Below are 27,568 nucleotides of genomic sequence, written 5' to 3'. Positions count from 1 at the left end.
TTTTCCGATTTTACAGTGCATGTACCCTCTTTTTATATTCATTGTAAATCATCTGTAAGTATATATTTAGAGTTTGCAATGTCCATTTTCTGATAACACTTACATCATATATGTACTCGTAAATATCGCCTCAAGAGTCGGGAGCATTGGTTTAACCTTTTCCACTCTGATCATTTTTTTTCAAAACGTATTAGCTACTCTGATCTAAATTCGGGACTTTCTTGTAGAAGTTTAAAGTAGAAAACTTGTTATGTTTATATTAAATAATAACTTAATACTGATACAGCGAGTGAAAATGTCAATAAATTTTTCTGTAGTACCTGAATATACAAGAAAAACTCATTTTTCTAAATTTGATATTAAAAAAAAAACTTCATTACATTTTGGACACCGTGTTTGACGATTCGTATGACCATTACTGATGCAATGGGTTTTTGGTAGGATTCGCAAAAAAAAAATGCTTTATTGGACTTAAATTTACTAAAAGTAATACGTATGCTTTAAATATGGTGTATAGTCATCTATTAATTACCAATATATTATGTTCATAGTTCAGAACACAGGTAATATAACCGTAAATGGTACTTAAATTCTTGGAGCAGTTTCTTTTTATTTATCCTGTGACTCATTGCAATTTTTTTCGCATGCAAACTATTAATTGGCTGTAATATTCAAAATGACGTCTGGTATTAATTTGTTTATAGGCTACTTACGTAAAAGGGGCGTAACTTTGGGTAGAAAGTATAACCCAGCTATTGCACTAGTTTTGATCACTGTACAGTGTATACGGTGTTTAACATATAACATTTACAATGTACTTACTTAATTAATGATATTTATTTTAAATGTTGTTATAACAATAAAAATAGTTTACGATTTAAACTTTAAATTAAACCAATGTAACTTGCACTAATCGGAATATTTTTTCAAAGTATGATATTTTTCAAAGCATCCATCCGCCCACATGAAGTGCCGGTTTGTTACAAGCCGCAAGTTTTACAATAATATATTGTTCGTTTTCTTTGATTTCCTTTCCTATTAGAACCTCAAACAACGCAATCCTAATATTGTTTTCTGTCCGACCATGTTCGATCCTAATAGGATCATATGGGCCTCCACAGAGTAGAGGTTTATATTAACAGGTTTTGTTTTTGTACGAGAAATGGATGTCAGCCACTTGCTCAACCTATTAGGTCCATACCCTGACTCACGCACAAATTGAAAAACAATATGTGTACTTGCCAGACCCAGGATTCGAACCTGGGACCCACGGCGTTATATTCCAACGCTTAAACCGCGCGGCCACCGTGGGATTTTTTCTGTACATCAGGCATAATAACACGTAGATTGACGTGATTTAACCGCTGTTCTGGATCTATTGAATGTCTTCCTTGAATAAATACACGTTCAATATTATCAAATGTATCCAAATCTTCGTCTTCACTTCTATTGAAATGATCACTATCGTTATTTTCATTAACATTTTTGTAGTTTTCCATTCTTATTGTTATTTAATTATTTTCTTAATCACGTTATTTACTGTAAATATTTATAATTATTAATAGGTAATGTTATGGAACAACTTCATTATACACGAATTTATTTATTAATTAAACTGAATTTATTAGAATGTAATATAATATACTTATAATAGATTATATTGTGTTGGACATTGATTTTTTAACGTATTTACTGTCATGGTCATGGTCGCGACGATACTGAAGTTGAAAGGGTATTAAGATTATAAATAATCATATTATGCAGTGCATTGTCAGATATTTAGATTGATAAGAGAAGTGTAACTCAACCAGTGTTGCCATGTCTACTGAAATTTCAGTAGATCTACTGATATTTTTTGCCAATATACTGAATTTTTGATTTTTTTTCGAAATTCAAGAAATCTACTGATATTTGTGTTTCTCCATAATTGTAAGTTTACTGATGATTATTTTAATAATAAACTTGAAATGATTTACGCACGATCTTTTTTAATGTGTTACACTTCTAAATTGACGAAGAAAGCATTGTAACTCTACCCAAGAGCGCCATTTTACCCATTAATATCATCATTGTTTACAATAAATTAATATTATTAGTTATTTTTATCCTTATTAGTCTTAAATTATATCTAATATACTACATTTTCGATATTTTATGAAATCTACTGAATTTTTTGTCAAAATCTACTGAAATTTTAAATTTTGACTTGGCAACACTGAACTCAACATACTTACTTCATACAAAAATAATGAGGCATTCACATTACAATGTAAATAACAATGGAAAGATTAAGATAAGCAATCAAAAGCATTCTTATACCCCATTATCCCATTATCATTGGGTATTTGATTACACATTTGATATTAGCTAATAAATGATACTGATAATAATATGACACCTCATGTTGAAATTATTGCATGTATTAAGAATATCTAATAGTAATAAATTAATAATATACAAGGAGTTAGAAAAATACCTGTCCCATAATACAAGCAAATAATATGGTCATTGTAAGTGGGAAAAGCATTAAAAGTCCACCCCTTATAGGATATTACGATAGACTGTCTCAAAAGTACCTGAAAATTGCAAATATTTAATCAGGTGAATAGATACATCAATTTTTCCGTGAATTTATTCAACCCAACGGTTGATACTAATGTAAATTTGATGGTTTATCCTGAATGTTATAATGTTTAACTACATTTGTCGGCAATAACATTTCGTAGAATTCGCATACACTTTTGATAAATCGGGGAGTAAATGTATACCTGCGCTGGGCCAGACCCCCTGGCCGGCTGAGCTCCCTACTAGAATCGTTCGGGCCAGACTGCCTGGCCCAGAGAGTGCTAAGCGTTAAGGCACAGGGTGACTCGTGTCTCGTGTGAATACCATCGTTTTAATTTTTGTATAGTACCGATACATTCTGCATCATTGCGGGTGACATTCATGATTTTTTTCTCGGGTGGGGCTCGTTTCGGTAATTTAAAAAAAATACTTATGATCACTATTCATGCAATTCATTATGACATTCTCGACTTTTTACGTCGAAAGAAGGAATTAATTTTTATCCGTAGACGGCGTCACGATCTCCGAATTTTTTTTTTAAATACTTTAAATTATTATCGAGTGCCAAAATAATGACAAATTCTGACGCCATCAATGATTCAATACTCAATAGTAATGGCTTCATTCAGAATTACAAGAAATCGTTGATTATATTAATGATATGATAACATCTCATAGGCGTAGGTATAGTTAAGAAATTTCGGCCTGATTAAAGTCCCATGTGTAAATATTTTTCTAATAAACATGTTAAATTTAAAATTTATGATAGAAGAGGGCATACTATCAGGGAAAAGGTTATCAAGGTTGGTAGCTTTGACTGTTGTATAAAATGTCACAAATACTTTATCTAGTAATCTTATTAGTGGAAGTTTTTCACAGATTTTTTAAATAAATCGTGCAGACTGTTATGTAAACTCAATATTGAATATAAACATACCTATTATACAGTATTATATATTTGACAGTTTCAAACTGTAGTGGATTGGGTTGAGACTTTATGTGAAAACTTTTCATAGCTTGACTTCCTTTTTTCTAAATGCAATATCCGCTCTCCATCTGCAGAACCCGTACCAATATTTTGCTCTGTAAAATTGAGTTTTCCTTTGCAAACATAACAGTAAAGAATTTTCCAATGTTATTTGACGTCGATTCAGATATCGCTCGCTCCTTCGCTTCCTGGAATACAATTATACCGTATCAGCTTGTTTATTATTAAAATTCATAATATTACTTATTTATGTTTTATGTTTTTTGTCTGCTAATATACACTAAGAGGCGATTGGTTGGTGATTCAAGTTACAAACTGTCTTTCACTCGACTAGCAAATTCTGCGGAAATATTCAGACAGCATGTAATAATTATTATATAAGTATTTCTCCAATTCGACCACAAATTTTGTATTTAAAAATGTTTCACTCTTATTTCAATATTTTATTTTTACGTTTGTGTAGCATTTAGTTCAGTGTTACTACTAATTTCAGTCCCGTCTTCTTTGTATACCGTCGTGGGTGGAAGAAAGGTCTAAACCAGGCCTGGGAAAACCATGGCCCGCGGGCCGCATGAGGCCCGCCAAGTATTTATGTGAGGCCCGCGAGCTTTGATCGTATTACTGGAAAAGTTTACTTTTTTCTACATTTTAACGCCTTTTTATAAATAAAATGCACCGTCGAGAAGAAATCTGCAATTTTTTCAACACTCTAAATGTATAACCAAAAAAAGACATTGTCTACGAACATTTTCACACACGGTTATACGTTTAAGTTGCGCAAAACGCTCAACGCTGCGCCGAACGCTGCCACTCAGGACGTACACTCAGGGGAAAATTCGAACAACTTAAAGATTCTGCTAGAAAAATATTCGTAATTTTTGGATTAACCTACATAATATGTCAACAAACATTTTCAATTACAAATATCAATAAAAACTTTTTACGATCAAGCACCTATGAACATTTAGGTACAAGCAGTTTTAAGAATCTCAATTTAAAAAAATGTTCAAAAGTGTAAAACAGTTTCATTCTTCTCTTTAAATTGTTGGCTATTAGACTATTAGAGAATCATTTATTTGTTATGTGGAAATTCTTGTTCCGTGAAAATAAATAATGTAATGTCTAAAAATAGTAGGTTTTTACTTGCGGCCCGCCGTTCACTTTATATTCCTAATGTGGCCCTTTATCCAAAAAGTTTGCCTAGGCCTGTTCTAAACAGTGAACAAATTTAATTGCGTTATTGGCTTATTATACGGTTGATTAGATCAGTTTTCTAAAGAAAATTGTGTCTTCGATGTTACTAGACTCTACAATTTTTTGACGGGTCTTTGTTTTCTTCAGAAACTTTCGCCATCGCGGGCGTTTTATGTCCGCTGCTCTCCGATTGTTTTAACCACGCATCTTTAATCTCCTGTATGGTTGTTGTTACCGTCTGGTATTTACTTCGCAATGGTGAAGAATTTTTGAGCATTCGTATTGAATCCCATGTATACCAGAATACCCCATCCTTTCACACCCTTCTTCAGGACGCATCCCTTAGCGTTACAAGACAAGTGTTCTCCGGTTCGATGCAGGATAGAATGTGCTTCATAATACATAATTAAAACAAATATTAATAAATAAATAAATATATAATAAATAAATAAACAAACAAATAGATAAACAGCTATGACATGTAATCTACTGATTCTGCATATTGTTATATAGTATATCACCGCAGAAATTGAATACAGTATGGAGTTATTGAATAACCATCAATCCTTGTGAAATACCGCATGACTAGGTTTGTATTTAAGCAGTGGGTGCCTTCTCGCAGCAAGAATTTGATCCTCCACATAAAAATACACGTTTTTATTAAGTATTATTTTAACTATCTACCTAATATTATAATATTGTAATATTTTGAATATTAAATCTAATTTTCAAGAAATGTAAAAAATGGTACATTATTTTGCAATTTAACATCCTTCCCACTGAAATAACTTTCATCTGGGAATGCCTTGCGGCAGTATTCGCTACTTCGAAATATGTGAGCTTTTTTTGTGGATTTTTAAAAATGATTTAGATAAAACGAAATAGGACTATTTACGGAATGCCAATTATCCGGAATTTTTAAATTCTGTAGCTTCGGTATCCCTTGTCAGCGCCCCCACTCCTGCGCGCACTAATAATACCGTAAATCTACCCCTGGTAATGGTTCTATCACATTAACATCAATAAACTAGCGAATCTAAACCCTTCGCGAAGTTTTACATTTACTTTTTTTTTTACGTCAGCTTTGAGGTACTTACTATCAAACTGTGATTCAAAAGGTTGCCGTTTTGACGAATGTACTAATACATCAACGATCAGAATACAACAGCTAATGGTAGTAATAATAGCATAATGAAATAAGACTGATCTCCTCTTTGGACTACGTTGCTAAAAATACCTATGCAGTAGTATATCATAATATAATATGACTAAATAAACGAAGCACTTACCTATCACGGGGTAGTAAAAATACGAACTTGCTCAGACTGAGGCCGACAAAGTTTTAAAAACATTTTGCGTAATTAACATCTCCCGTAAAGTATACACAGGTAGGTGCATACTTTCGTTATTAAAGAAGGATCATAAATTTTCACCTTTTTCCGTTAAGTCGAGACTTTGCAAAGAAACATCCACGGCTTATTTTTTTTAATAAGCTGCCATCGTTTTAATTAATGCATTGTCTGTATAGTTTATAGTTTTGTTTGTAAAGATTTTATACTTATTATTTAGAATGTCACCCACTCCGCTATAACGAAAATTAGACCCTAGGGATTGCTTTCCCGGACATAATTATTAATTTAATAAATTGTGGGGTTGGTATTCTCGATCCCGAATCATGGAATGTATAATTTCTTAATTAATCATTCAGCAGAGAATAATTCCCATAGCTGTGTAAAAAATAGTTGCCAATACCATAATTCTACAAAATATACAAAATATCTTTGATTCAATACTTTTTTTAGAAAATCTTACACAAAAGTTAAGCTATGATGGCTTTAAATTATGGTGAAATGTACTCGTATGTTAAAAATGTTAATCTTAAAACATAATATAGCCGACGATATTTCGTCATGAATTATAATATGCCTACATCGCAATTTTCAAGGATTTCAGTTCTAAACCCTAATACAAACTTCCAACGATAAGTACGTAAACAGTCACTTTAAGTTTACATTGAAGAAACTAATATTTATATTATGGCGACAAAATCTCTTTAGACACTGATAAAAGTAACTACCTACTTCAAAAACCTTAATATTATATATATAAATCAGAGCTGTTATAACCCCCCAATATTTTATGATCGGTTCCAAGGTCCGGTTCTGGTTCTTTAATAAACAAATATACGTGCCTACCAATGTTCAATGTAAATTGTGCGCGTATGCGCGCGCACACCTACTAAAATGTGTCCGCACACATGTTTTCATCCCCCGCACAGTCCTCACAAAAATATTCTAAAATAAACTTTCCTTTGCCAGATTTAGTTTTGCTCGAATGCACGAAACCATCACAATATGCACAATTCTTCGACTCATTTCTCGGAAGGCGAAGGTCAAGTGCGACTAACGCGAGCACGCATGTTAATTAATAAATATCTTTAAAATATAAGTTTTAATGAAACATTGTATCTGTGTGTTTGTAAGGGGCGGGGGGGGGGGGGTTTAAATTTACCGCACCGGGTGACACCAACCCTAGTTACGCCCCTGCTTAGATGCGTTGATGATCCGCACACACAATAGAAAAATTAGAGGGAACGTTGGTACCTACGTATATCTACCGACCTAGTTATAGATATATTATCTGTTAAAATTAAATATAGATGGCCACAATATTTTTTTCAGCGTGTACTACATTATACTACAATAATTTATCGTTTTCGTCAATGAAACTAGTAAAATACTATGTAGGAATTATTAATTACTATTTTTATAATGCTTCTCCATAAATGTTTAATGACCAATAATAGTAGAACTGTGGAACCTTTAGAATCACTTATAAGGTCAAGGGGTTCAGGTTCCGGTTTTCAGTCCCGATTCTCAAAATATAAATGGTAGGTACCAGTTGCAAAATAATAGTTCTCTGGATTCCAAGGTTCTGTTCCGGTTCCATTTCCAGCTGTAATATAAATAAAAATTATATCATTTTTACATTCCTATTTGTGTACGTAATCTTATACTTGGTTTGTCATTTTGCTGAATGTAATCTTAACGACTGTCACTACTCCATTGAAAGCTTTTTCCTTCAATTTTCCCTTGTTGGAGCTTTAATACTACTTTCTCTCAAATATCTAGGTACTGTGGTAGAAAATACCTTCTTACACCTGATAACGGCAGTTAATCCTGTTTTGTCGTAGTATATTCTTGGGTTTTCACCGTGTCTCCTTCTTCCTTCTTTACTCGACGTTTCGGGCTCGTTGCAGAGGCCATTATCAAGAGATATGTTTTATGATGAAATGTGGTGTAGGTATGTGAATGTAAACGTTGCTCTAAGAATGTCAAAAGGAATCCGATTATCTAAGAGCAAACGTTGCTCAGAGTAATCTGTCAATCATTACGACCGGAGATACTGGCTCGAATATTAGATTTTGCTGATAGTGCCGGAAGCCATGACGTTTTTAATCGTAATCCATCATCCCTATTAATGTTTTCAGGGTTTCTGTGGATTTCAATGGCCTCCTTTACCAATCGTGCGAAATATCCTTTATTCCGACCCAATATCTTGGTCTCGAAGTCAAATTTGTGCCCTGTATCCATCGAGTGCTCGGCAATTGCCGACATCGTGTAATGTTTAAGACGGTATGCTCTCTCGTGTTCACTCACACGCTTCTGTACCGTTCTAGAAGTCTGGCCTATATACTTTTTTGGGCATCCACGACAGCTTATCTGGTATACACCTGCCGAGTACAAAGGCTGTGAGTCCTTTACTGGTCTTAGCATATTTCGGACCTTTGTCGATGTTGAGAATATTGTTTCAATATTATGTTTCCGAAGTATCCTGGAAATAGTATCTGTGGTGTTTTTGATGTAAGGTAGATAGGCCCGGCCTTTGAACTGTATCTTTTCCTCCTGACTGATCGGGTTAAGGTTGATTTTGCTTCTGGTGGCTTTTTGGATCATATTGTGAGAATATCCGTTTGCTTGAAGAGCCTTTGATACTTGAGATATCTCGGATTTTAAATACGAAGATTCGCAGATACGCCGAGCTCTTGTCATCAAAGTCGAAATCAGACCCATTTTTTGAGCAGGGTGGTGGTGAGAAGAAGCATGTAAATAACGATTGGTATGAGTTGGTTTCCGATAGACTCTGTGTCCTAGAGAACCATCCAATTTTCTGATAACTTCCACGTCAAGAAATGGTAGAGCTCCGTTTTGTTCAATCTCCATCGTGAATTTAATCATCGAATGTAGATTGTTTAAATGGGCCAAAAACTCATTTAGAGCTTCTATACCATGAGGCCATATTAAGAAGGTATCATCGACATACCGTAACCAGCACGAAGGTTTTAATCTACACGTGTCAAGAGCTGTCTGTTCAAAATTTTCCATGAAAAAATTCGCAACCACGGGAGATAGAGGGGACCCCATAGCGACTCCTTCGGTTTGTTCAAACACTTTGCCCTGAAAGCTAAAGTAGCTTGACGTCAATCAGCTGTACTCGGAAAAGGAATGAATTTTGCAATAACACCAAAACACATTCCTGTTGACGACATCATATGCGAAGTTGAATCTGCTATACACAAACTACCCGCTGCTGTTGCAGAAGAAATACGACAAGACGCCAGCCGTATCCTCAGGAAATCAAAACCGCCACAAAGTAACATAACGCCTGCGGAAAGTCGAGCATTACGCGATTTGCGAAAAAACGACAAACTGGTGGTTTTACCCGCTGATAAAGGAAACGCGACAGTCGTTATGGATGCGACGGACTATGTTGCCAAAATGGAAGAGTTACTGAAAGCCCCTGTGTATAAACATGCAAAGCGGAACCCCACCGACAAGATTGACAGAAAAACGAGGGAATTAGTTCGATCTTCCGATATTCCTAGTGAGGAATACTGGAAAGTATTTACTAAAGCGCCGAAGACTCCTGGGATATATGGGTTACCCAAGATTCACAAGCCTGACTGCCCACTTCGACCGATAGTTAGCGCAATCGACTCTCCCACGTATAGACTTTCTAAATATCTGGCGTCCCTTTTGCAACCACATACCAACGCCACCGCATCATGGGTTAAGGATTCAACACATTTTGTCAAATTATTGGCTGATATGACTATAAAGCCTACTGACCTCTTAGTAAGCTTTGATGTAGAGTCACTATTCACAAATGTCCCCCTAGATGATACCCTAAAATTAATAGGTGAAGTTTTCTCCGCAGAAATGACTGGACTTTTCAAGCACTGTTTGACGTCAAGCTACTTTAGCTTTCAGGGCAAAGTGTTTGAACAAACCGAAGGAGTCGCTATGGGGTCCCCTCTATCTCCCGTGGTTGCGAATTTTTTCATGGAAAATTTTGAACAGACAGCTCTTGACACGTGTAGATTAAAACCTTCGTGCTGGTTACGGTATGTCGATGATACCTTCTTAATATGGCCTCATGGTATAGAAGCTCTAAATGAGTTTTTGGCCCATTTAAACAATCTACATTCGATGATTAAATTCACGATGGAGATTGAACAAAACGGAGCTCTACCATTTCTTGACGTGGAAGTTATCAGAAAATTGGATGGTTCTCTAGGACACAGAGTCTATCGGAAACCAACTCATACCAATCGTTATTTACATGCTTCTTCTCACCACCACCCTGCTCAAAAAATGGGTCTGATTTCGACTTTGATGACAAGTGCTCGGCGTATCTGCGAATCTTCGTATTTAAAATCCGAGATATCTCAAGTATCAAAGGCTCTTCAAGCAAACGGATATTCTCACAATATGATCCAAAAAGCCACCAGAAGCAAAATCAACCTTAACCCGATCAGTCAGGAGGAAAAGATACAGTTCAAAGGCCGGGCCTATCTACCTTACATCAAAAACACCACAGATACTATTTCCAGGATACTTCGGAAACATAATATTGAAACAATATTCTCAACATCGACAAAGGTCCGAAATATGCTAAGACCAGTAAAGGACTCACAGCCTTTGTACTCGGCAGGTGTATACCAGATAAGCTGTCGTGGATGCCCAAAAAAGTATATAGGCCAGACTTCTAGAACGGTACAGAAGCGTGTGAGTGAACACGAGAGAGCATACCGTCTTAAACATTACACGATGTCGGCAATTGCCGAGCACTCGATGGATACAGGGCACAAATTTGACTTCGAGACCAAGATATTGGGTCGGAATAAAGGATATTTCGCACGATTGGTAAAGGAGGCCATTGAAATCCACAGAAACCCTGAAAACATTAATAGGGATGATGGATTACGATTAAAAACGTCATGGCTTCCGGCACTATCAGCAAAATCTAATATTCGAGCCAGTATCTCCGGTCGTAATGATTGACAGATTACTCTGAGCAACGTTTGCTCTTAGATAATCGGATTCCTTTTGACATTCTTAGAGCAACGTTTACATTCACATACCTACACCACATTTCATCATAAAACATATCTCTTGATAATGGCCTCTGCAACGAGCCCGAAACGTCGAGTAAAGAAGGAAGAAGGAGACACGGTGAAAACCCAAGAATATACTACGATAAAAAACAACCGTGAAAGCCTCAAACATTATAATCCTGTTTTGTGTTTTTATGTCTTGAATCATTTACATAGAATAACTTGTTACATGTATTTACTGGTTTTTTAATTCATTTTCTTTTATTAATTAAAATAAAACACAATATACAGTACTAATTCCACTTGCTTTTATATTAGTCAGTACGGGTTTTATCCGCTTTAAAGGGACAGGGACTTTGTCAACTGTTAAAGAATAAACAATAGAACAGTTATTTAATAATGGAAGTAAATTTTAACGGAAAATTATTTATTGAAGAAGTGAATAATAATTAAATAAAATTTATTTTTTATAGTATTCGTATTTTAGCGTTCTGTGAAATTAATGTGAATTTTTAATTGTAATCTTCCAACATGTAGGTACGTTCATATATTATTATGGTAATGCATAAATGAACATCGTGATTTTCGTAGCTTGAATAGGTACAGTTTGAGTTGTTAATATTCGTCTTTGAAAACATATCAGAGAATTATAATATAACCAATGGTACTCACGGACATGTGGGTACCTACTATAAAAACAGAATCACTTGATTTAAATTATTATGACTATCTTTTCGTCGTATTATTACTTTCACTCATTATTAAACGGCTTTTATTTTGAGTCCTCCAACAATCCTCCCATATTAAAACGAATAACATTAACTGTATATTCAGCGATCGGGAGATAAATGGCCTTAAAGTTTTGGACATAATAATGCTAACATTTCTTCAAATATATTTTAGTAAAAATTATTGTGTTTACAATTTGTATAACTAGATATTGGTATGTATCTTAGACTTAATAAGACTTAGATAAAGACAGGAGATAGACAGACTGGACTAGACTACATTTGAAATGCAGTGCTTAAGGGCTTGCGCAGACAGAGAGCGGTCGGAGTTCTGCGTTCAACCGACCGTTGACCGCTAACGTTCAGGGACAGCAGACAGGTGGCGGTCAACAATAAGCGTTCCATTTGTATACAAACGTCGTTGTAACACAGGCGCTGCATAATGCGAGACCGCTATATTCCGACTGCGAGTGGAAGTGAGAAAGCACCGCTGTTGCGTACTCACTCCCCCGTGTGGTTTCGCTCTATGTTGTGTGACTGCTCAAATTCCTATGACGGGACTGGACGGGAGGTACGGCGTTCTTTGTAATTCCGGGCATGGAACTCTAAAACTCTAGCGTTCCAATTGACCGGCGCAGTCTGACCGCCGGCTGTGTACCCATACAGTATGAAGTCCATACAGTACAAAGAACGCCGAACTCCGAACGCGGAACGCAGACCGCCTGACCGCGCTCTGTCTGCGCAAGCCCTTAGGGGAATCTCGTGGACGGCCAACAAACTAGTCAATCATTTGTTGACTCCATATTCGAGATAAACAAACAGACTCTGTTAGGTTGGAAAATCATATCATATGGTAGAAAAACTTCGTATTTGGTGAGATCAAAGGTCGTAGAGGACCCTGATGAGTTCTTTCCAGATCGATGAATCAAATCGAAAATGGCACGGGTTCTCCACTGACAGAAGTTCTGTGTGTCGTCGAATACGGAAAGAGGTAGAGCCAACCCGTGGAGAATGACTCGCGATTGTCAGTCATGAGTTGCCGGCGGGGAAAGAGAACCTTTGTAACAACATTAATTATCGTTTTTTACCATTCTTTGAAACTCATAACCGTGTGCCCATGACTGAAAAAATATCCACCCGTCAACTTTGCTGCATTAAATTATTCATTGTAACAGAGCTTGTTCACGTAGGCTGATATTTCTCAATTTTCATCTACTGTGAATAGTAAGTTGCCTATCTCTCTGTATTTCTTCGTTTTTATTCCCTCGTATCTTAGAGAAGGAAAATTACCCCTCCTTGTATAATTCATCACTCGACATGGCGCTTCATTATTTTCTCTGTAAGTAATAATGTTTTGTTTTCGTTTTTCCACCTGAAAAGAATTTCACAATCTTACGTTGTATTTTTATGAGATACTTTCTCATAATATGTATAGCTTTATACCTAGTGACAACTTTTCTTAGCGAAGCTAGCAAACGTATTTTTCTGATTTATTACACTCACACGTTTATTACGTCTTTTGAAGTTCACCATTTCATCTTAATGTATTTCCTTATATTTTATATATATTATATACACTTGGTACCAAGTGAAGCATATAGTCACCAACTAACTTGTTGTTGGTATTATTTCATTTTGTTTAACTCACAACAATGCTTAATTAAAAAAAACCTCAGGGTACTAACGCTGTCTCCCCATCTATGAATACTGTAAAACAGCTAGGAACATGTGATGGGGTCACAAGATGGTTCCCTGATTTATTCACATCACAGACTCAGACATGAGTAGGGATTCCAATCCCGGGAACCCGAGCTATTTTCGATACGTATGAATCCCGGGATTGATAAACATAATTCCGATTTTTATGTAAAATAAAATAAAAACGAAAATATAACAGAAAAAATACTTTTAATAACAAATAACTACATTAGAAATAAACTGAGTTTGAATGAAGTTTGATTTATACCCATGTGTAAGTTGCCGATTCATTTTATTTTTTCGCATAAATTAATAAAAATGAGAAAGATTGGAGAAAACAATGCTTCGCACTATTAAACAAAGTAATTCCACCGTGATCTCATACGTTTTACGGCAGTTTCATATTTGGCTTACTAATTAGATTTATGAAGCGGAAAGGCCATAAGTACACCATGATTTGCTTTACTATTTTAATCTCGCTAACCCATTTATTAAGTCTTTATTATCAGAAACAGCAATCTCATATTAAATACACATTATTTATATTACAATATTATTTACTCCATTAAACTTATGTATTTCCAAGATTGAACGTATACAATATTAACAATAAATGTCTTAAATAGTATAAATTATAGGTAGGTACTAGATTTATTTTTGACCGATTTTATCAATGTTATTTGTAAATATAAAAATTTTATATTAACAATGGAAAAAAATGCTAATCCCGGGATTGTCAAATTGTAATCCCGAAATCCCGGGATCAGAATTTTGGCTCGGGATTGGATTCCTTAGTCATAAGAGACACTGTCCACCATTAAGAACATACTAGTTATTCGTAGGACTTTCCTTTATCATTCAGTCGGAGGAGTTAAAACTTTTCAAAGCGCTTTTCAAACATTGTAGGATTGAAAACTCACCAAAACATAAATAAATAACTTAAACTATGTGTATCCGTAAATATGATTGAGAATAGTTTGTCTCAATTTTTTTATATAAGTAAACATGCTTTTTAAATTTAAATACTAAGGGGAACAGTTACCGTCTTTAATAATCCTTTATTTAGTGTTACACACGTCATACAAAAAAAATCGCACATAAAATGCAAGGCAAACATGATTGCGTGTTGAATAGGAAATCCATTATGGATTAATTAAACATTTTTCACAATCTTTTTTAAATTTAGAATATTAACGGGATCCAATTCTTTTTTGAACCTATCGGATATGCTAAATAAGGCACACAATCCCCTGGCAAAATCATGACAGCTCTAGACTAATAATTATGATAGACTAAGTATCCATCCATAGACTGAAACCATATGCGGTTTAAATCCCTGTGCCATAGTAAACTTATGGTTTCTGTTCATGGAAATATATGTTCACCAAAGTATAGTATAAGCATATGATCGTATCCGTTTATACCATACACGTACAAACTTAGTATGGAACACGGTTCTAAACCATATGGTTTCAGTCCACTAAATTAATGATGCGAAACATTACTCCGTGCAGGTAAGTACCCCAGTAATCTTTTGCAGTTTTCATCCCACCTTGTGACCAAACATGCATGTAGCAAGATCGAAATCAGTGAATCTGAGATTACTTTCATTCTGTTGCACATAATATTCTTACCCTTGGCCCTAGTGAAGGGCCTCTGCTCTATAAGACCCTTACATATAGTCATTGATTAGAAGCGCCACAAACGCCGGTTTTATATTTCCATACATTTAGATAAATATTTGACAAAAAGTGGTGCCACGAGTATGCCGGCGTTTTTCACATCGTTTGTGACGCTTCAAAAAATGCCCCAGTGTGTAAGAAGACTAAGATTCGAGTTGATGTTGTATTTAGACTATTAATTTATTTTGCGCATATTTCTCCGCCCTGTGCTAATAAAGTCTTGCACTCGCCCCGTAGAATCTGCAGCGATAAAAAGACAACGACTACCGTTGCGAACGGTCTGCCTTGAAATATTATGCACACAATTTACGACATTTTCTGAACGAAAAATCTCGACCGCAATGCATCTTGATTAATGTATCCAGATTGCTATTAGTAATTGCATGTTTTCACATTGTTATTTTTATATAAGTACTGTTATATTATGTGTGAATCGATGTATTATTGTCGTTGTGATCGATTTGACCAAAGCAGAGCCGGTTTGATTTTATTTGAAATTGCCGCGTTTTTACCAAGACGCGCGCTTCTTGTAGCGAAAAAAAATAACGTAGTCTTCGATTTCCGACATTGTTTGAGATAGGTAGGTACCTGAAAAAAGTTTCGTTGACCGTCGGCCTAGCAAACACAAACAGCCATTCCATTCAAAAAAAAAATATTTTTTTAATGAATGTATCATCTCGTACCCGTTTAGATAAGATAAACATTAATTATATAACCGCGTGTATTGCATAGTTATCGTAGATATGAATGGTTAAATGTTAAAAAATTAATTAGTACTGAAATAAATTCGTATGTTTGAAAATAGTATACCGGTTGTCAATTACCACCCCTCGATTCGAGCAGTTTCCTGCAAATTTCCCTCAAAGTACATTAAGCTCTAGTATCACAGTACATAGGTAGGTAATTAAAATGAATTTACAGCATAAATATCATATAAAATTATATTGTTTCTAACAAACTCTAAGTTTATCAGTATAAGGGTGCTTCCAAAACATTGCTGTTTAATTTAATATAACTGGATATGAACTGGATATTTATTCAGTAGCAATTTCTTATCTTTCTCATTCCGTTGTATACAAATGATTCTAATACCATTCGTTATATAAAAATATTAAGCTCTTAGGCGTAGGGTATTCAACCAATGTGTGCTGCCCGTGCTTACGTATGGCTGCGAGACGTGGACCCTCAACACGAGAGATGTTCAAAGGCTAAGAGTCGCACAGCGAGGCATTGAGAGGTGTATGTTGGGCATCACGCGAAAGGACCGTTAGAGAAACGAATGGGTTAGGAAGCAGATAGGAGTACGCGATGTAATAGACGTTGCAAAACAGCTGAAATGGAGATGGGTGGGGCACATTGCTCGCCGAAAGGACGGCCGCTGGACAAATGCCGTCATCCGATGGTACCCAAGGGGCACGAAACGGCCACAGGGTCGCCCTAAAAGCCGCTGAATTGACGAACTGATAAAGTTCGGCGGAAATACGTGCCAGCGAACGACACAGGACCGAGAGAGTTGGAAGAAGCTTGGGGAGGCCTTCATCCAGCAGTGGATTGACCCCGGCTGATGATGATATAAACATATTGGCCACTCAACAAAACTCATCAAATGCAATTTTGGTCATGCTTAAAGTATTAAAATAGCCAAGTTAAAATTATCAATATTCAAAAGGTATTAAAATTATATAAAATAAACAACAGTGCATGAAAATACAACAAAACCTTAAAAGTATTTGATGATGTTATTTACAAAATATGCGTTTTTTATATACCTACACACTTCATGAATTTTGCTGGAGGAAGACGATATCGTAATTATTTCATGTATAAAGCAATTTATTGTTTATAAAGTTTATATTATTATAGGTATTATTCGACCAGTGAAATTTATGAATTGCGAATGTATTGGTTAACGTTTTTAATTGTGTGTAGTCAAAAACGTGTATTTCAGAAGCATTCAACTTTATGGCCATTTCCTCACACTTTATGTGAAACCTGCCACAGGGTCTCATTTAAAATAGTTCCTCAGTTTGTCCGACAGCAAGTGCCAACGAAATACACGCAAGGGAATTTTACTGTGAGAAAAACATGCAAATTTATAATATGTCTTGTAAAGTTAGTACTCGGCCTATTTTACTGCGAGTTTATGACTATTATATTTAGATAACTATTGTACGTTTCCATACATATATGATTTCTTTTTTCCATTAATAAGGTAGGTAGTGTGGCACCCCCGTATGGACCCCATTTGGGGATGTCTCTGTGTATCTGGAGAGGCCCGAATCGGTATCAAACCCAACAAATAGTAAAGCGCTGATTACGAAAATAAATAATAATAACAGAGCCGAGTCGGCAATGCCGTAGATTATGACCGTTGAAATATTGCAACGTTGCCGTCTTTCGCCAACGGCTCTCGTTGAAAAGCGAAAACACAAGATGGCGCGCAGAACGCTACAAACAGCTAAATCGCGAACACGCCAATTTCGTCCTCCGTAAAATTTAAATTATTAAAAATGTAACTATTATATAATATTAACTTAAATATACCTTGCCGTTTCCAAAACAATTCCGGTGTGTTATTTGTTCACCTCCGAATCCTAAAATCCAGACGAAAAACCATACTAAAAATAAAAGTGACAGTTTGCTAATCACCTTACCAAAATGGAGGGAAATGATAGTAGGTACCAAAATATTTCCATTCATCTTTCCAAGAGGTTCAACGTTAATTTGGTAGTAATTTAATATTGTTTATAAATTGTTTGTCATATGTTTCATTCAAATGACAACGTTAATTTATGTATCGCTATTATTATTGTCAACACTGTGTGGTAGGACTGCAGTAGCGAAGGGTGGAGGTAGGCTATTAATATCCGACATAAATAGTGCAGACTAAACTTTGTCATATGTGTTTGTTTTCAATGAACTAAGACTACTACGTACAGGGGGTGATGGTTTGTTTTTAAAAATCAATTAAACCTTGCCTGAGCCATACCATCATAGTTTTGGTATACTATGGGCGATCTGACAAAAATAGTGCACACTCTTTCAGTCATACTTGTTTGTTTTCGTTGAATTAATAATGCATATTACAGATGGTGTTGGTTAGTTTTTTTTCAGTTTATTAAGCCGTGAATAAACTAAACCATAATAGATAAAAAGACATACATCTATAAAATATCCTAATTTATGTATGATTTCATGGCATAATTTTAGATATTATATAGATATATATGTATATGACTAGTTTTTGACAGTTATTTATAATATACACCATAATAGTTTGGTTTACGCAGGGTTTAATTGAATTTTAAAAATAATCAACACTGTCTGCACATTGTAATCTTAGTTAAATAAAATCAAATACCTACGCATGACTGAGAAAGTTATGTGTCCATTATTTATGTCGGATCATAATAGCCTACCTCCACCCTTCGCCAGTGGGGGGGAGGCTAGGGGGTAATTTATTCATTATTTTAACAATACATAAAAAAATACCATTACAATAAAATTACAACTAGCGCCACTTTTATATAGGTATTACATAAGTATCAAAGTGTTTAGTTTGTAATTGTAACTAATATGCGTATATTAGCGCCGCACTTAATGATAAATATTCCGTTTATTATAGAATTTTCGAGATAGGCCAAATATCATAAAATATTTTTTTCCGCATGTTATTATAGATATTATATAACACAGTGCGCTTTTTCTGTGTGTATTACCTTTCTAAGTAGTTAGAATGGCTTTCATAACATACATAACTCAATACCGTGCTATGCAGATTTTCAAGAATTCAAAATGCTTTATTGATTACGGGTGTTACCTTAACTCCGTAGACATCCCCATCGTTCCCTCTAGCCCTAGTCAAACATCACCGTCTAGCGCCGTGTAAAAAATCCTTTCATGCACGTCAAACCCGCCTGAGTGGGGATGTGGGATGCCCCCGCACGGCGATAGTGAAGTCAGGGGTTTTATGACCTCCCTGAAAATATAATTACAAGTCTGCGGCACGTTGGGAATGAAAATAAAAATAAGACCAAGGGCCCATAGCGAAGGCAATAACCTAGCGTTGTTATGATACATACATAAACCCCGCAAATTAATTTCGAGTAATGTGCCCCACCGTCTCGTAAGTACGACCGCAACGTCCTTAGGGACGACGTTGAGGGAAACACTGCTAATTTAAATTGACTGCTTTAGTTACGGCCATTTAAAAACAATGAGTATAATAATTATCCTCCCTAACCGGTTAAATTAACCCTACTCTTACCTACTTGACTTGATTGTCTGATACGCATTTTTTAATTACCGAAATATGTGCCAAATTTAATATTATCGTTGGTTAATTGTGAAATAATTTACTCGGTAGAGTTCCATCTCGCAATAAAATTAATTTTATCATACACAATTTGAAAACACTTTTAAGAAATATATAACCGCTAGAAAAAAATACTTAAACCCTGACGGCTAAACTTATTAAACATGAAATATGCTTTGCCTACTGATTCTCTGAATACTGGTTGTCCAAATTCGAAAAAAAAATTATTTGTCAAAGTAACCGAATCGAAAACATTCAAACAATTTTACTTTTCTGAAAATTATGTAAAGACAATAATAAAACTAAAGAAGTAATAATAACAGTCGCACAGAATATATGCCATAGACTAATATACTAATGTAGGCTACTGAACGTAAAATGAAAATAATCGGCCCGCGTAAGTAATCGTGGCGGGGTGCGGGCTGCGCGGGCGGGCTGAACGTATATAGTTATTCTACGTTTATTTTTCGTAACGCTTTTGCGTCGGAGATCATGAGTAAAACATGTTACATGTTAAAATCTTTTTTTGTAAATACGACACTCATCAGAATTTACGGGATTGGTGTTTAGAATACTCGCGAATAAAGCGTTTTCGAAATTGCATTACTTTTTGACAATCGGTTTTTGTATTTTTAAATCAAAGTATTAATGTTATCTCAATTACCACTTGCTAAATGTGTCGCTATTAAATAGAACATGTGTAGTTTAGTAGTCAGGCACATTGGCGCGAATACCGGGGGCGCAGGTTCGAACTTGCTGGACGTCGTATGTAATAGTATTTTCAAATTATGTATGTTCAATAAAAGAATATGTCATACTAAAATCTTGTGAATTATTCGTTGAATAAATAAAATGTTTCTAAAATGTGATATGTATCGATACTTATTGTAATTACGTGAATAAACAGTCTCCTTGCTTATAATGTCACTTACAAAATGAGGAAAGACAACCCTTCCTTTTAATTATAGTTAAGAACGTCATAGAGTATAGACATAGACCAATGCGAATTATTCGCACCACCTGCGAATGTTTTACATCGCCCCCCGCCACAGTGATGTTCGTATCGGCATAATATGGGCAAGATCAAATTTGGACGACAGTCTTGCGTCAATCAATGTCTATAATAATTCTGATTGCTCGCGGCAATGCGATTTTCGTAACCGTCAAAAATCATCGCTTCAGTTCAAAGAAGATTTAAAACATTCAATTTAACAATTATTATCGATATAATTTTATGTGCATTCATCTGTTGAGTATTGTCGTTTTATAACTTACAAATTCGTCGTTGTGATGTTACATGCGAAATTGCATGTGCCTAGTTTTCGGCAGCGTTGACAGTGCGAATCTATTAAAACACGAAAATAATTAAACTTGTAAAGATGACAATGACACCAGTACAATGCCGGGTGAAGCTTCAAGCGGAAATATCCGAGCCATTTATTTCACTGAATGGCCTCAGGCAAGGTGACGCTCTGGCATGCCTTCTTTTCAATATTGCGCTAAAAAAGGCGATACGGGATGCAAAGATCGATGCCCGTGGCAGCGGCACGATATTTACTAAGCCTGTGCAGCTGCTGGCGTATGCCGATGATATCGACATCATTGCCATATCAGAATTGGCGCTGAAAAAGGTATTCACAGCACTAGAAGCCTCTGCCAAAAGAATGGGCTTACAAATAAACGAGACAAAAACAAAAAAAATGCCTATCTATGTCACACCATGATAAGGCGCACCAAAGTTATATATTGGTGCATATAAGTTTGATACGATGAACAGATTCATATACTTTGGTTCTCTTGTAACTCGACATAATATTACAGAAGAAATTAATAAGAGAATCATGTCTGCGAATAAATGCTACTTTGGCCTGTTGACACATTTTAAGTCCCGCATACTATCTCGCCGAACTAAAAGCACTCTTTACAAGAGACTTGTAAAGCCAGTGCTCACCTACGCATCGGAAACCTGGACATTGACTTTGCAAAATGAGCGAGCCCTGAACATTTTTGAAATAAAAATTCTCCGCCTTATATATGGACCGATCAGGGATGGCACCAATTGGAGGAGAAGATATAATGGTGAGCTCTACGGGCTGTACGAAGATTGCAGCGCAGATCAATCAATTAAGATTGGGAGACTGCGATGGCTAGGTCATGTGCACCGTATGAATGACAATGAACCGGCAAAGAGAGTGAAGTCGAACAATCCAATAGGGCGTAGAAGAAGAGGCAGGCCAAAGATTCGCTGGTTGGATGGAGCAGCCAGTGACTACCGTATTCTGGGGGTACCGAATTTGAAAGCGGCCACACTGGATAGGGACAGGTGAAGGGAGCTGTCGGAGGAGGTCATGACCCACACCGGGTTGTCGCGCCCCTGATGATGATAATGACAGTGCGAATGTTTTGTATTGGTCTGTGAAGTCCTTAATTGTCTCAAAATTAATGCTAGTACTCGTTAAGTATTCTGGAATCCTCAGTATTAATAAATAAACCTATATTAAAATTAATTGCTTTAATTAGGTTTCTAGATAACTAGTTAAATTTTATTTAGTTATGTCTATGTGTGACATGATTACTAGAGTAAATAATTCGTCTGCTTCTGTAAGACGTGACATACTAAACAAAAACCAATCGTTTATTCATATTAAATATTAAGACAATATGTTTAAAGTCCTGATAATGGCGTTATCTATTGGTTATAAGTATATGTTTGTGTAATTTAATTTTATCAATATATGCCAAAATATGTGATCGAAGGGTGGTAACGTCCCTGATAGCGGATATACGGTAGTGGGGGGGGGACTCGAAGAAGCCAAGACCGACACGGGGCTGTTGTGCCACAAAAAATGATGATGTGAAGTGATTGAAAATGTATGCGTTCAATTTTAATAAAACGAATAAATAATTTTACTCATACCGATGTGTTTCTTCAATTATATATTCTTAATTCCCTAACCATCCGTAAAATTGTATTTATATCCTTTTTGGTCCCTTGCGGACCGTTCGAATTATTTTATATTATATACTTTTGGTGCTCATAAGTTGTTTATTAAATTGCTTTTTCCGGTGTTGTCGAATTACTCGTCACTCGGTTAAGTAGATTAGATTAGTATATCACGCCACAATTGCATTTTTGGCTTTATGGAGGGCACCCCAGGGATGAAATTTAATCAAGATGCGAATAACTTTACTCACCTTAGTGGCTCCGCAAGGAAAACCTTCCTCATATTGTATTACGAGGGTGGGTCAATAAGTCCTTAGAAAAGCCGACAGGTGGCGCGACTAGTACTGTAAGCGGTTTGTTTTCATGCAGCGGCACTACCGATTCAGTATGCTGCGAAGTTTCAATCAGATTGGTCGGGTTGTTGTGTGTTTCTCGTACATTCAAAAAAAAAATTTGCTTGTTTACAAAAATGGAGAAAATTGAGTTTAGAGCTGTTATTAAACATTTTAATATAAAAGGGTTAACAGCAAAGGAAATAAAAAAATGAGTTGGATTTAGTTCACGACATATCTGCTCCTTCACTTGCAACTATTTATAACTGGTTAAATGAATTTAAACGTGGTCGTACATCAACAAAGGATGAACCACGCTCAGGACGTCCTGTAGAGGTGACTACACCAGAAATGATCAATAAAATCCACGATATGGTGTTAAGTGACCGAAGATTAAAGTTGAGTGAGATAATTGAGGTTACAGGGATCTCAAAAGGTAGCGTCATTTCTATTTTACATGACAAATTGGGCATGAAAAATATTTCTGCAAGATGGGTGCCGCGTTTGCTCACAGTCGACAATAAACGCAATAGGGTGGTGGCCTCTAAAGCCCTGTTGTCGCTCATGCAACGCAATCCGAATGAATTTTTTCGTCGCTTTGTGACTGTAGATGAAACATGGATACACCACTATACTCCCGAGACGAAAGAACAGTCAAAGCAGTGGATTGCGAAGACAAACCATGTCCAAAGAAGGCGAAAACCGTAAAATCAGCTGGTAAGGTTATGGCTACTGTATTTTGGGATGCACGTGAAATTATTTTCGTTGACTATTTGGAAAAAGGAAAAACAATAACAGGGGATTATTATGCATCTTTATTGGACCAGCTAAAAAACGAAATTGAAGAAAAACGGCCTCATTTAAACAGGAAAAAAATCCTCTTTCATCAGGACAATGCCCGTGTTCACACATGTTTACGATCAATGGCTAAAATTGAAGAATTGAAGTTCGAATTGGTCGACCACCCACCGTATTCGCCAGATTTAGCCCCCAGTGACTTTTTCCTTTTCCCAAACTTAAAAAAATGGCTAAGTGGACAACGTTTTTTTTTCAAATGAAGAAGTCATTGATCGGACAAATGCTTATTTTGAGGACCTTCCAAAAAATTATTTTTCTGACGGTTTAAAAAAAATTGAGAAACGTCTAACCAAGTGTATTGAGCTCCAAGGAGATTATGTTAAGAAATAAAAAAAAATACAAAAATAAAAACTGTTTTAATGCTTTTTTCTAAGGAATTATTGACCCACCCTCGTATACTATATTAAATACGAATTCATACGATTTGTCATATTTTCTAACCGTGAATCCGATGCCACGATACGATACTGCAATAGTGTATAATATGTTAAATATATTTTTGAACCACAAGAAAACATAAACTTGACTTAACAGTCTTGACAATATGTAATATGTCACTGCATCTGTTGCATTCGATTTTAAAAATAATCTACTATCTCGTATATGCAATTTATTATTTACATAAATTATACTACATTGTCCATACATTATAATAAGTAAGTGTATGTACCTAATCGGCTCACCTCTAAGCGTCACAGATATAAATCCACACCAATAGGACGATGTATCGAAAGGATTTGATATTCGGCTATCAAACACCAGTCGTATAATTTATTAAAACAAAAAAATCACATCTCAATCATTGAAAATCTTGTGAATTATTCGTTAAATTAATAAAAATAGTTTAATAAATTATTATCAAGTAGGTACAAGTACATTATAACTAAAATTTGGAGTGATCCGGGCGTCTGTTATTAAGGCACTTTTTATTGACACTTTGGTTTAAAACACAAAAAACCGATAGCTAGCATTAACGCTATTTGATAACAATTTAATGTAAAAACTACTAGTTTAATTCGCCGTGACTAAATAGGACGCCCTTAGCTTAATTAGTAAAGCACATTGGCGCGAATCCAGTGATTACAGGCGCAAGTCCCGTCGGATGTCGTTTTTTTACAAGCTTTTTCCTAGTTTGTTATCTGAAGGCTATTCAAATAAATTATGTATATTAATCAAATAAAATCACTATGTCGCAACAACAAATGGCGTTGATACATGTGCATAATGATAAAGAAATTTACATTCTTTGGTGGTTTCAATTTACATGGTATAAATAACGCATGAGAAAATACATTACATATTATGTATATTTAAAGTAGCAACGAAACATGACGAATGATAATAATAATTGTCACTAAATGTGCGAAAAAATGTATGTACAAGTTAATATTTTAAATATATGTAGTACCTACCTACCTATATAATATTTGTCTGAGATAAACAATATAATAATTCCGATGCGATACATAATATGTACCTACTTAATTTCTTTTTAACAAACTTCGTTATGAACTATTAAATCTGCGATTATTAAACTGATCGAAAATTATACCTCGTATATCTCACTTAAGTATTTCATGACAGTTATTGTAATTTTATAGCGAATTTTACATGTTATATAATAAATTTAACCCAATAAATAAAAGTCACACGCTCCTTTACTGCCTGGTATGTTTATTACACCGAAAAAATAACATAAATGTCGCTAAGGATTAAATTGTGGTCATTCCCACGTGTATTTATTTATGTATAAATTTATAACTCACACCGACACATAGTATCTTGAAAGTTTAAATCCGCGCGATTTCTCTTGACATGTTGATTTTAACTATGCAGACAAGTCTTGCGGACTGGCAAACTTTATATATTTTGACAAGCGGTTAAACCGTGAGATTAATCGCGCAGTGAACGGTCCCCGTTTAATATAGATACACGATGTCGTTCAACTCGTGATATCTCCCGAGAACTTCTGAATTTTATACTTCAATCTATTTGTTTTAATGATTGTTGAGAATTCCTTATATTCCATTACAACATAAATAAAAATATATACTTATATTTATAATAGTAATACTATCGACCGAGGGTATTTGATGAAATCTCAACTCAAATGGAATAGTACAAAACTTAAATCCATTAGAATATTTATGTTTATCGCATTTGCAAAAATACAATTATTTTCATTAACCCCAAGTAACATGAATAATAAGTTTTTGTTCGACCAATGCTGGTTTTTTTTAATGCTTTGATGTACATTATTATTACACAACGTTATCTACAGTAAAAATATCACTGTGTCGTTAGATTAGCAAACTTATTAAAATGATAATTTAATATAATTAAAAGGGAGTGAATTGATGTTATGAAAAAAAATCCAACACTTTAAGGCATAAAGCCCATTGACGCAGCGAGTTGGGCGCTCGCGCAAAATTTCTGCAAGTGGCGCATAAATCGTCGAAAATACAACGTAATCAAATACGCCAGCGCACACTGGATTTGACGACGCCTTGTGCCCGCGTGCCGCATGAGTCACCGTTTTTCGCTTCTCGGCGATATGAATTAACGAAAATACAACGGAGCCATTCATTGAACACGGCTAGCAAAATCACGCTCCTCGAAGCGTCGTCGATAAGACGGGCGAGAAGCCATTATACAAGAACAGTGTACGCTTTGTTTAGTTATTGCGTGTCCGATATTTAATTACAAGCCCCGAGAAATAATATAATATTTGTATTGCTTTATTATGAGAGACGCTGTAATAATAATTATTTTGTGCTTCTTGGGCCCCTTATTACATAGGTGAAGGGTAATGCGCGGCAAGAGGCGTGTGATTATGGTTATGAATATACGCTTCTTACGCCGACTGCGCCCGCTCGTCCGTCTTGGTGGGCTTTATGCCTAAGCTTTCATGCCTGGGCAAATTTCTTACTGTGTGTAATATTATTTTAATTTAGTTCATAAACGGTAAGGAACTCTAAACTCCGTTTGTATATTTTTATCATATGCAGAGCCCACAAATGCTGTAAGGCGAAATCAATGCTAAAAATGATTTTATGGAATAGTACAAAACCTTTATCTTATTATTAATTGATAGAATACTTTGGTGCATAAAAAATCGTATTGTTTGCTAACTTTTATGTCTACTAGTAGAATAAGTTTCTAAACCTGCATAAAAGATAAAATTAGTTTTGAAGTAATTGCCCACTTAATCGAAATTATTATAATAATCTCATATTAAGTAGGTATGTGTTATTATAAGCTTTGCATTTAATTTAACACTTACAACTTGGACATGTCAGTGTGTTTTATTTTCTCTCTGATAACCAATTTCTTATTTAACTGGCAATCGTGATACAGTAAACATTTGATTTCAATGTATATGTGATGCTATAACACTTACACAGCATTAACATTAGAAATACTTTTGTAAATACTGCTGACTAATGTGTCATTATTTGGTTATGTTTCCAGGAGTTCGCCACCCTTACAAAGGAGCTGAACATCGTTCGCGAAAAGCTTCTCGAGAGAGAAGAGGAGATTTCGGAACTCAAGGCTGAGAGGAACAACACAAGGGTGAGTGCGCACAATTTTCGCTTTTACCCTTACGGCATTTCAAATTTTATTTCACCCCATTTGAAACATTTCAATTTCTGCGAGGAAAAAGAAAAGCGACGGTACTTACGAAACATTTTTTATAGTAGTGTTTGTAACCTTGGGAAATACGCATTTCGAATTGAATGCTTCAATAAATCTCAATATTTAATGAAATTATGCAAAATATTTTCAATTGCGTTGATTTTTTTATTCTATCCAAATATTATATTATACTGATACAGTCGAAACATAACGAAATGTAACTCATATTCA

At 35.3% G+C, this 27,568-nt stretch overlaps 1 protein-coding gene across 11 annotated transcripts in view; it reads left to right on the top strand.

Annotated features, from left to right (window-relative positions):
• Liprin-alpha (PTPRF interacting protein alpha) overlaps nt 1-27,568 on the top strand; it is a 662,751-nt gene that overhangs the window by 561,100 nt on the left and 74,083 nt on the right. For all 11 annotated transcript variants that reach the window (XM_085941972.1, XM_085941974.1, XM_085941973.1 and 8 more), the window contains exon 2: nt 27,173-27,274. In XM_085941972.1, coding sequence (XP_085798098.1) covers nt 27,173-27,274 — 102 coding nt within the window. The remainder of the gene's footprint in view (nt 1-27,172; nt 27,275-27,568) is intronic.

Source organism: Rhyacophila brunnea, unplaced genomic scaffold, assembly GCF_057557595.1.
Source record: "Rhyacophila brunnea isolate RB1 unplaced genomic scaffold, BYU_Rbru_1.0 scaffold_14, whole genome shotgun sequence".
Classification (NCBI taxonomy): domain Eukaryota; kingdom Metazoa; phylum Arthropoda; class Insecta; order Trichoptera; family Rhyacophilidae; genus Rhyacophila; species Rhyacophila brunnea.
Note: the sequence above shows the minus strand (reverse complement) of the source record. Positions and strands in the feature narration are given on the sequence as shown.